Source organism: Pempheris klunzingeri, chromosome 11 (genome assembly GCF_042242105.1).
Source record: "Pempheris klunzingeri isolate RE-2024b chromosome 11, fPemKlu1.hap1, whole genome shotgun sequence".
NCBI classification, from domain to species: Eukaryota; Metazoa; Chordata; class Actinopteri; order Acropomatiformes; family Pempheridae; genus Pempheris; species Pempheris klunzingeri.
Genome location: NC_092022.1, coordinates 13,773,794 through 13,785,867, shown reverse-complemented (window position 1 = coordinate 13,785,867; position 12,074 = coordinate 13,773,794). Strand labels below are relative to the sequence as shown.

General features: G+C 41.2%; 1 protein-coding gene across 1 annotated transcript; it reads left to right on the top strand.

Annotated features, from left to right (window-relative positions):
* The first annotated feature begins 296 nt into the window (after window positions 1-296).
* Window positions 297-10,812, top strand: wnt5a (wingless-type MMTV integration site family, member 5a). The gene is made up of 5 exons (XM_070839167.1): window positions 297-446; window positions 3,453-3,601; window positions 5,975-6,222; window positions 9,152-9,444; window positions 10,040-10,812. Exons 2-5 carry the CDS (start codon window positions 3,465-3,467, stop codon window positions 10,496-10,498), a joined length of 1,137 nt encoding a protein of 378 aa, XP_070695268.1. The 5' UTR covers window positions 297-446; window positions 3,453-3,464; the 3' UTR covers window positions 10,499-10,812.
* Window positions 10,813-12,074: the final 1,262 nt, after the last annotated feature.

The window sequence follows — 12,074 nt, the reverse complement described above, 5'->3', positions numbered from 1 at the left end:
TTTCAATTAGATGAGAATCGACAAAATCCATCCGACGTTTCCGCCAGTGGCACTTTGGGTTGCCGTAGATGGTTGTATTTACTAAAAGTCATCGCAAAGTCACGCACTGATCCGTTAAATGAACTGATAATTTTCTCACACCGTGTTTGGACATTTTATATATCCCGCTGCTTCCTACCAGCCCTCTAAACTGTTTGGCGCACGGAGCGCATTCACTGATTGTTGGGCGTCCGTGTTCACCAAAACACCAAACCTGAAGAACAATCAGCTGTAGCATTGCACGCTCTTCACCCCAACCAAGCACTTTCCAAGAGATCCGGATAAAACGACTTGTCTTCACTCCAGCGGAAAAGGAAATCTTAAATCCACCTGGCCTGCACTGGGATTATTGGTTTGATATCGTCTGCAGAAAGTGGATTACAACTTCTAACGGGCTGTGCTCCCTGGTGAGTAGCCTATAGGTCTCCTGGTTCACTCACTTTTCCATGCAGCCGCAGTTTATCATAAAGAGTGGAAAATGCGTGTTTCAGTGGGACCTGTGCGGACTTAAACTGGTTCTTGGATGTGGACGAAAGTTTTTGACAGATGTGATGTGTGAAACATGCCCCCCCCCCTCCCTACTTCATTGACTGTGACCCATGCCAGTGTCCTGCTGGGGAAAAAATTATGAATTGAGTGAAAATCAATACGTTCTCTGGCTTTAAATGCATAAATTAATGGGGAAACGAGTCTCGTTTCCCTTTCCATTGTTAACGGCCCCCATTAAAAGTGAGGCAATGTTCTTTGTGCTGCTTCTTCTCATCAAATCCTTGTACCTGGCTCCCTCTCCTGGTTTTTTTAAACAACAGGACAGGCAGGAAATAGATTCCCCACTTTGCGCTATTAAATCCGGATAATATTTCAGTCGAAAGTTAGAAAGCTAAAATGCCATGCAATTTGGAAAAAAAAAAAGTTGTTGGTTGTTTTATTTTATTTGTTCTATAAAAAAGACGTATATATATTTTCCCATTCCATATATCACACCACCCAAAAGACCTCTAATTCATTCTCTCCATATTATCCAAAGGATTGAACATCCAGTACTGTACATGCTGCATCCTACATACTGAATATAGCCGCTTAGAAATAGCCCAGTCATTCATAGAAGCTGCCATAATTTGACACTTTTCCTTTTCACATTTATTTTCACAACAATTTCTTGCTAAGATTAGTCAGAAACTATTGTGTTTAATTGTAGTAATATTGTAGTTTTGACAGAGATTCCAGCCAGAGAAAACTAAAGCTGAGAAAAGAGCTAGAAGAGGCCTCAATTTGACCAAAATATGAAATCATTTATGAACATTTTTCTCATGTAATAAAAAAAAAAGGGAGGGGGAAAGCGGTTGGCTGCTTTTTAACTCTTAGGTTTAATGCAGAACGATTTAGTCCCTCATGGCCCTTTTTTAAACAGCCACTTTAATGATCCATCACAACTGCAGAGCCCGCTGTTTTATCATCCTGACGACGGTATTCTAAGTGTTCTCTTCCTGAAATTTGGCCAATTTGATGCAACTTTTACCGACAGAAATCAGCAAGGTGGTGATGCTACATGTTGAAGTTAAAAGTAATTAATCATAAAGTTATGTTCAGTGTTGAAAAGCTGCAAAAACCGAAATGAACAAAACAATATAAAGAAATATGAATTTAAAAAAAAAAAAAAAAAAAGCCTCGCGTCTGTCTGTAGGACCCAATAATTACAGTTCTCTGCTCTGATTGGCTGAGACTTAGTTGCGCAACGTGAGATAACTGCGCGCACCTGTGGCTTCGTGACAGTTCATCTTAAATTGGAATATGCAGAGTGAATGTGCCACTACTGAGTCACTCCACATGAAGTGTGTTGCCTGGTGCACGAACCAATATTTAATTGTAGAATTTAATTATCCGTAAATTAAAATATGTTTTTAAATCCGCCTCCTGGTGGGTGTAACAGCTTCGTTTGGTTGGTTTAAAATCAGTGTAAAACCACCGTCCTCTGAGGATTATTGCTTTAATTTATGTGGAAGAACTACAAGGAACATGGCATAACCTCACCAACTGTAGCCGAGGCAGCGCACAAACTGGAAGCATATGCTCGTGCTGTGTGTGTGTGTGTGTGTGTTCGTGTGTGTGTGTGTTCGTGAGTGATGGTGAACTTGGCCTCGTCTTTAATGAGTATTAGGCAGGCCCAGGTCTCCACGACTCAACCCTGGAAAATAACGCAGCGTGACAAATTAGAGCTGCTCCGAGTCCCAAAATTCACACACGGCCCAACTGGAAGGCTGGCACATCGGTCTAACTCGCAAATTTAGGGGTAATTATATTAACTCATTTTGTGCCTACATAGCAGCCCAGCTATATCACCAGAGCCACGCAGTTGTCTGCAGATAATTGACTTTTTTCTTTCTTTCTTTTTTTAATTCCTTGCAGTTTTCGTTAGGCAAAAGGCTGCTCAGTGTAACCAGGCCATAGATCATCATCCGCTGACGTGGCTCTGTTTCAGTCCGATCCACCGTCAATTAATAAATATGAAAATTAATATAATATCAGTACAGACCGTTATCTGTCAAACTGCCTATTTTACAGCCATATTCACACAGGAAACTAGTCGTCTTTTTTAATTTCAATGTTTTATATAAATGTACCTTTTATTCCTATTAAAATGTTTCGAATTTACTGTGATTAAAACGAATTTTACCAATTTGTAGAGCAGTTTAATTATTATTTCCCAAGGGGGTTTCTTATTTATATAATTGAACAAAATTAAACAATGTCACCATTAGGCCTGTCATAGACTGAAAATGATCCACTATGGAATAAAAACAGAAAGATGTGTTTTATTTAAAGCTCATGTCTTAGATTTAAGTGAACTATCTTTACATTACAAATGCAATCATAATAGTTCAAATTTAGTTTTGATGCATACAGTATGTCAGCAGTAAATATGTAGGCTGAAATGGGTTTAAAATGAAGCATACACACACACTCACACACACACACACACACACTGTCTGGCTAGGCCTCTCTCTGTCTGTGTGTCTCTGCCTTTGTGTCTCTCTTTCTCTGAGTAAAGTGAACTGTCAGGAATGTGTCTAGATGGGGTTTCATGGTCATTGTATCTTCACCGGCTGCGCGTCTATCAGTCTTATGTGATTCACACTCAGACCTGCTGCCAAATGACTGCTCTGCTGTGGAAGCACGGATGGCCTCAGGGCTCTCATCACACACACGCAGAACCATGATGCTGTTTGCATGCAGAGTTTAGATTGTCAGGCAAACAGCTGAATGTTTTTTTTTCCTGCATTCCCTACATACATCTTGACAGCACAGATATTCGTCTCTTTTTGTCTGTATTAAGCACAATAAACTGTTTAAGACAACATCCAAACAGGCAGGCAAGCAGACTGACATGCACCCCTTTCTCTCTCCTCCCTCAGATCAGCGGCAGTATGAACCTGGGGCTTGGCTGTGTGTGTCGGCCGGTTTGCTGGCCCTTTGGCAGCGTGTTGGACTCCAGGCACTGTGTCTTTGCGCTCACACTCCTCACACTCCTCATGCAGGTGGTGGTGGAGGCCAACTCGTGGTGGTATGCATTAATTTACTCTCCATATGCACAGTATTTTAATGTCTGTCTTCATTTGTGCACGGTGTGTTTCTGTGTGTATTTACTTGTGATGTGGCCCAGTGGAGACTGTCAGCCTTCAAAAGGCATTTTCTTCTCTTCACATTCACAGATGAGTCACATTTGTAAATGGGGTAACAGTCCCTAAAAAGACTAAAAAAAAGACATGGAAAAGAAGCCAATGATTTAGGGTAATATTGAATTCTAAAAAAACATCTTGTTAGTGTTTATATTTGTCTTTTATTTATTTTCAGAGTCAATTTCAGCCTTGTGTTTGAGAGTTTGTGTGCGTGTTTGCTAAGTAAGCCTCCTCAGCTTCAGTTGCACCACATATGAAGTAGCACAACATGCTGACTGTAGCACATTAGCTTTTCAGGAAGACCTTTTTTCTCCCTTATTTTCTTTCTTCGCATATTGCCAAACCAAAATTATGAATATTATAGAAAACATAGTATGCTGTGGTTTATGAGTCGCCGTCCAAATATGTGCAAACACGAACACTGTGTGTGACTGCGCGTACATGTATTTATATGTGTGTGTGTGTGTGTGTAGCCACACGTCCTGCCGCTATTAGAAAAGTCTATATTTGAGCATGCTGCACTAAAACACACAGACTACCTCTGATAGGGCAAAATAATGTTGACCAGTCACCAAAGAAACACAACTTAAAGCAAATCACAACTTTTTACATCCTGTGGCTGTTTGTGTTTTTGTCTAATTGTGCATAATAGCATTTCCCAAGTTGCGTGCTTGTAGAAGAGCGCGGCTCATTTTCAGGGAACCCACACTTTCTGTGTAAGATTTTTATTTACTCCAAATGAACAGATCAAAGCCAGTGGCGACATAATGTGGTGATGAGCTAATTCTATGAAAATAATAATTTTAAAACAATTAATTTGAAGAGGGTTAATATAAATAAACATTTTAATGGGCTCAGCTCAGTAGGGAAATGCATTAAAGTTCAAATAAATGAGTCAGATTACAGACCCAGCCTAGGACTCACACATTACCACAGACCCTTTGGAAAGCTGTAGTTTGGAGCACAAACTGTGTGTGTCTTTCAGTTTCCTCTTTGAGAGGAGGCACAGGTGTGAATGATTTAGAGTGTCGGAGCAGTGAGCCGGCTGACTGTGTGTGTGTGTGTGTGTGAGACGGAGTCAGTCTGCATGTGTGTTTGAGCATGCAGGCAGTGTGTATGTTTATTTCTTTTTTTTTTCTCCTTTTGTGTGTACTTCTGTGCATATGTTGTGTGTATTCAGTCTGTATTCCCTCTCTGCTGAGTTTCCCCAGTTGATCAGGTTACACTGGGGGCTAATTGTCTTTCTCTTAAGGCTCAGGGATGGGCTCCTCTAATTGTCCTGTGGCCTGGAACCAGATGCTTATGCTGGTGTTCCTCTCTCTGTTCCAACTGTGTTTGTCTGTGTCTCTCTCTCTTTCTTCCAGTTCATTTTTATTTCTATTTATTTCTCTGACATAAATTGTGTGGAGCGGTTACTTGAGATAGAATTGTCAGATTTTTTTTCTCATGTGGTGCTGTAAAAACGTAAATTTTAACAGTGCAGAGTTATGCACTGAGCTGGTGTGAGGAAACGGTCATTGTGAAATGTACTTCAGCATAGATGACAACCTTTTTTTCAGTAGGCATAGTATGTTTTTAGTCATCTAAATATTATCCTTATGGACGGTGCTGCCCAACCAAGGATTGACTCAGGACCGTTCCATGGGGTTACGGGATGCCAGCTTTTTAACAAGTTAGGACGGAAAAACACATTTCTGCTATAGAAAATGCTGTTTTATTTTTTCAGACTGTAGTATATTTTTTGTAAAATACTGGAAAGTTTTGCAGGGAGGGCGATATCACACTTTGGTTGAGCTTATAGACATAATATGCAACCTGTGATGAGGGAGCACTTGCAGGCATTGCTGGCAACCAGTGTTTTAAGATCCTGAATACAAAAACAGTATGTTTGTGTCAGATTTGCTCTGTTTTCCACATTTTACTTCATAAACTTTTTATTTTAAATAAATTGTACTATATTTTCTCATCGTTTTTCTCATCTTTCCCTCTCGCTTCTTCTCCTCTTTGCTTGTCTATGCTTCCATTTGCTATATGTTCTTTGCCTGAAATGGCACAGGATTTTAAGTCCAGTGTCATTAAGAGCTCAGAGTATATATGTTTTTACTCCATCCAAAGAATGACCGCACTTTTATTTATCTGATTGGCATGATCTAGTGAAATCAGCTATTGATTGTGCATTTGGCCTGAAAACATCATTACATTTGGGTCATAACAGCAAATGAGTGAAAACAACTGAATTTTGTGTCCCTCTCATTCAGGTCTCTGGCCATGAACCCTTTACTGATCCCAGAGGCCTACATCATCGGTGCCCAGCCTCTGTGCAGCCAGCTGGTGGGCTTGTCGCAGGGCCAGAAGAAGCTGTGCCAGCTCTACCAGGACCACATGCAGTACATCGGTGAAGGTGCCAAGACAGGCATAAGAGAGTGCCAGTACCAGTTCAGACATCGGCGCTGGAACTGCAGCACGGTGGACAACTCCTCTGTTTTTGGACGGGTTATGCAAATAGGTGAGAAGTGAGCGCAGGGTACATAAAATAGTATACATTCTGAAAAACAAGCACCTGAACACGAAGGAGTAGATACAAAAACATGCACACTTGTATGTATTCACCAGTGTTATTTAAAATCTTTACATTCTGAGTTTTTCCTTTCTTCAGTCTCCCTCCTTCTGATTCACTGATGGTCTTCTGTGCGTGTGTGTGTGTGTGTGTGTGTGTGTGAAATGTATGGGGCTGCTGATTCTCAGCAGCTGTGTGGAGGGAATAGTTGGTGGGTGAGGTTACTGGATAAATCACATGTGGCTTTGGCCCGCTAAACCAGCTCCCGACATGAAGCAGGAGGGAGGCAGAGAATCGGCTTTTCCTCTGATGAATGGGAGACAATCTAATCTCATTTAACACACACACACACACACCGTGGAGCTGGACTGTACCTGCCCTATATTTACATGTTATGGGAGTGCAGTCAGAGATTACGCTGTTTGTCTGTCTGTGTGCGCATACATGTCAGAGTGCTCAGAACTTTTTATAGAAAGTTTAAGAGCATTATAATCCTTTCTTAAAAGGGAATGCCACTTTTGGATCCTCTCATTTAACATGGTTTGTTATAGTTTTCTTTGGATGTGAGTCTTCACCTCAGGGGTTAATGTAAAGGTGGTTTGCCATTTATTGATCATAACTCTCCAGCTGACTTTTATAATGAGTGTATGCAATACTAGTTGCATTGACTCATAGGTAGTACATTCCAAGGCTACAGCAGGCTTGGCTGTATAGTCATCTGAATAGATCAGATTTTGTACGTTCAATGGCAATCAGCATTTGTGTTGCTTAAGATAAGAATACAAACATGCTCCCTCCTCTGCATTGACAGTCAGTACGGTGGACAAGTTCACTCAAATAAAAAAAATAATTCTCACCTACCCAGATTGTGAAATATTCATCCTCCTCCAATGCAATTAATGGAATAAATGCTGATGGAATTTCGTTTGTGTTGCTAAACGGTTTTAAAAATAGCACTTAATGCACTCAACAGCAACTTGTCTTTCCAGAAGTAATGTTCCCATTACGCTGGATAATCCACAGAATGTTGTCAACAGTTTTCTCAATTTATTATTATTTTTTTTTGGTAGAAAGTAGTTCCACTGAAAACAGATCACACCAAGGTCTGTAGATGATCCTAAGTAACTGGGACATTGTTTTTGGAAAAGTTTTTTTTTTTTTGTTCTGTGAATGTTTCAAATGTAATGTTGTGAGCAACAAAAGAAAAATTTCAGTCTCTTGCATTGTATTGAGGTGGTGGCAGTGAGAATCTCAGAGGAAATCTCAAAACCTCAGCACAAATAACTGAAACTGTCTGCATGGACAAATGCATTTGTTAAAAATGATTATCATTGATCTTGTAGTTTATGTATATATTTAAATTTAGGTCAACCAACCCTTTAACGAGCTGTACTTACGAATACACCGTGCATAAGATTGTGTGCACACATATGCGTGCGCCTGTTTTTTTTTCCACCATTCTTGGTCATTCTGCCTGTCTATGTCTCCGGTGCTGCTGAATCCCTTTTCACAGATAAGTCTTCATAGAAATCTCATCAGCAGCTATTCTTCCATTCCTGCTCCCCTCTCCTCTCCCTCCGCAACATAGCTCCCATCTCAGCCCACTCTGAGCCAAGTAAACATGTCCTCCCCACTATAGCCGTCTATCTGAAAACTTGTCTTACCGTCCATCTGTGTGCTGGCTTAGCATACTTCTGGTGATTTAAAGCTGAGCTCCAGGGGGTGCTGGCGTGGTTGGGTTCAAACCCTCTCCCTTGCCTGGCTTGGCTTGCTCCTTGGTGGGGTACAGGAGAATGGAGCCAGCAGTGTGGAAGATGACCGTTTGTCCGTCTACAGTTCCTATTAGGCCAATATCCTCTGGCTGGATTAAACATTGTACTAGACCCATAAATCCCCCACTCTCTCTGATCACTTCTGCTCCTGCCAAAGTTTCCTACCTGAACGTATTTCAGATTTTCCAAAAGGTTTCGTTATTTATCTTCATTTTTCTTTCTCTGTCATTGTCTTTCACTGCCTTTTGTGATATTAAGTGCATGCGTGTCTCCTTTTCCATTTTGCTTTTTTTTTTTTTTCTTCTGTGTCTTTTTCTTGACTTATCTCCTCAGTCGTCTTTTCTTTCTCCTGCCTCATCTCCTGTTCTCTGGCCATCTGTTATTGTCATTATATCACACTCTCTAAAGGTTTGGCCCAGCAGGTATATGAGCTGTGCATTTTTATTTTGTAGCAGCCCCCGTCTTTATTGTCAACAGTCGCTTATCTTCTCATCTCGGTTTCCTCCTCTACTCTGCGGCTTTGTACAGTGGTAGTAATGGATAGAGCATTTGGTGACAGCAAAAACTGCTTACGTGTATTTTATTGGTTTATATGACTCCTAACCTCTCACCTCCATAGAGGAAATATTGAGGGCAGAAACAGTGGGAGTTAATGAACAACGGCTCCAGAATCACTCGGCCATGACAGGTAAGGTAAAAGAGCCGTTGTCACTTTCAATTTAGGTAAAATGGAGGCTGTTTGTTAAGAAGGATCTCTGTCACTGGAGGGCGCTCTCTTCTCTCTGGCTGAAACCCAATAACAGCAAACCAGATTCCACCGTTCAACATGATGGTGATGAGGAGCCTGCAGCACTTGGCTGAAGTAGCCTGTAATCCTAAATATATGGTGAATGCTGCCATATGACATCACATCTCATAACACTGTTTAAATTCTTAAAGCAAAATGACAGTGACATACATTCAGTATAAAATAAATTTACATGCATAACTTACAGAAATGGAAGCAGTGGAGGATATGCCAAGTGATGACATTTGGTATTTCATGTCTCATTTGCTCTTTCTTATTGAGTGAAATGTGACATATTTCTTTTTTTGTATGTCTGCAGGCAGTAGAGAAACTGCGTTCACTTATGCCATCAGCGCGGCAGGGGTGGTGAATGCGGTGAGCCGTGCCTGCCGGGAAGGGGAGCTCTCCAGCTGTGGGTGCAGCCGTGCTGCTCGCCCCAAAGACCTGCCACGTGACTGGCTGTGGGGCGGCTGTGGGGACAACCTCAACTACGGCTACAGGTTCTCCAAAGAGTTTGTGGACGCACGCGAGAGGGAGAAGAGCTACCCCAAAGGCTCATATGATAGCGCCCGGCTGTTGATGAATCTTCACAATAATGAAGCTGGAAGGAGGGTAAGACACTGAGATTATACACACAAATATCTTAAGATGTCATCAGATAAGGAGCCAGCAGAAAGATATAAACTGCAGGCTCTAGAATGAGACCAACCAGTGATAAAAAGAACAAGAGGAGTTGGAAGTGAGACAATCCAGGTCAATCAGATAGGTCTCCGCTGATCATCTGTGTAACAGCTCTGTCAGCTCTCCCCTCCTGAGGCTTTGATCTGTGGGGAGATGGAGTCATTGGAGGCACCTCTGGGGTTTCTTTTCCCTTCCAAACATCTTGAAAGCACCTCAAAGGAAACGTAATGCCAGATATCTGTTGCCAGGCTGTTCTCTTTCAAGTAGGACAAATGAGTGGACAATGTTTTATACAATGCACTGTTGGAGACGTGGACAGGATCATTCAGTCTTTTATGGCAAAGTGATGCCTTATGAGATCATGAGCAGCACATTGTGCAAATATTTATGCAGACAGCTCAATTTAGAAATATAAAGCATGTGTCCCTTGGATATTTCTCTGCACTTTGCCACATAAGAATAAATGTTTCTGCAATTTTTTCATTTAGTTATCAATCCTGTTATTTCTGTTCTCTCCCATTCTCAGACGGTATCAGACCTCGCCCACGTGTCCTGCAAGTGCCACGGGGTTTCAGGCTCCTGCAGCCTCAAGACTTGCTGGCTGCAGCTGGCTGACTTCCGCAAGGTGGGCGATGCACTGAAGGAAAAATACGACAGCGCTGCTGCTATGAAGCTCAACTCACGTGGGAAGCTGGTGCAGATGCACAGCAAGTTCAATGCTCCCACGCATCACGACCTGGTGTACATCGAGTCCAGTCCAGACTACTGCCTGAAGAACCAAAGCACGGGCTCCCTGGGCACAGTGGGGCGCCTTTGCAACAAGACCTCGGAGGGCATGGATGGGTGCGAGCTGATGTGCTGCGGCCGCGGATACGACCAGTACAAGGCCCAGATAGTGGAGCGCTGCCACTGCAAGTTCCACTGGTGCTGCTATGTCAAGTGCAAGCGCTGCACCAAAATTGTAGACCAATTTGTCTGCAAGTGATAGGCGGAGCATTGCCTGTGTGTGTTTGCTTGCAGACGATGGGCGTACATCTGTGTGTATTCATGAGCAGAGGAGCAAAGGAGTTGAACACAGAGAGAGAATGGAAGAAAGAAACTATATAAATTATATTTATAGAGTTAAACAATTATGCCATTGCAAAAAGACTGACTCTTTTTTTTTCAAAAAAAATGTTATGTCTTCAGAAACTGAGAGTATCGTGAAATATTTATTTTGAGATTGTTATGTTTTATTTTGGCCTAGTCATCACCAGCAGATTTAAATCCCTTCAAGTGCCTAAAACTGGCAGGGAATCTCCCCCCATCCAATACCCACCATTTTGCTTTAATTTCAGAAAATACCATTTGTCAGATGGGCAACATAATAATAGAAAAATTGGACAGTGATTCCCATTTCCAAACAAGATTAGAATTTAATACTTGTGGCATAGTTGACTAAGGGGTCCTGGTTTGTTGTTTAAGAATGACAGTGCTGGGGGGAGAACGCCTGTGTGCTGTAGTGTCTGGATGTGTTTGCCATGGGCCCAGTCCCAAACCAGCCTTCACATCCCCACCGAAGTCTACTTGTCCCCTCTCACCACATGTAGAGTAAGGAACACTGTTGGTTCATAGAGTCCTTGAAATACAATGGGTACAATAAGAGGACTGTTTTTGGGGATTGGGCCATTTATTAAGCTGTCCCAAAAGCCTTAGAGTTCCCCAGGTGCTGCAACAAGCCCTCCACCATTATGCACTTTGATACAGAGGCTTAAACCTGTCTGTATGTGTCTGTTCAGCTGTTTTTACTACATCATCAGCATCAGCAAATATATAAATATTATAGGCTACACTCTTTTCCATATTAATACAGATTATCCATTTAACATTATTCTACAATACTTAACATGGTTTGAATATATATGGGCAATGTTGTGGTTACAGTGGTGAAATATTTCATGCTCTGTGTATATAGTATGTCTATCCAACCAATCAGTAAACTGTATTTATTTTCTTTAACCAGATCCTCCTTTAAGCTGAAAACAGAAAAGTACCACCTTCATCATAGATCAATATTTAGTCTGACATCCCCATGTTTTGAAGTCACTTTTTAAATTTTTGTTCTCACTAATGCGGCTCTTCACTATTTTTGTAAAGGGAAATGCACCTTATTGTTTTGAAACAGATTATTTCTTCTCACTCATGTTCAGCTTTACACATTTATATCACAGATGTTCAGATTTGATCGCCACAGTTTTCCAGTACCACTCAGTTAACTGCTCACTATCCCTGTGATGATTCTCAATAGACAAACTCTTTCTACCAATCCAACTATGTATATTTATAAGCTTCTCCATGAATTTGAGGTTTGTTAACCGTAATGTGTTATAGCTGATATTTTGTTACTTTTTACAAATTGGCTCAATGCTCTACTTTGTTTCAATAAATATCAAATGTAAAACCATCAGAGAAGTATTTACTCACAGCATTCATTATTATTTAAATATAATACTATTCAATTTTTGTTTGTCTTTGACTAAGTTTCTTTTATCTCCTGACACAAACCTTTCTTCCTTCTACGT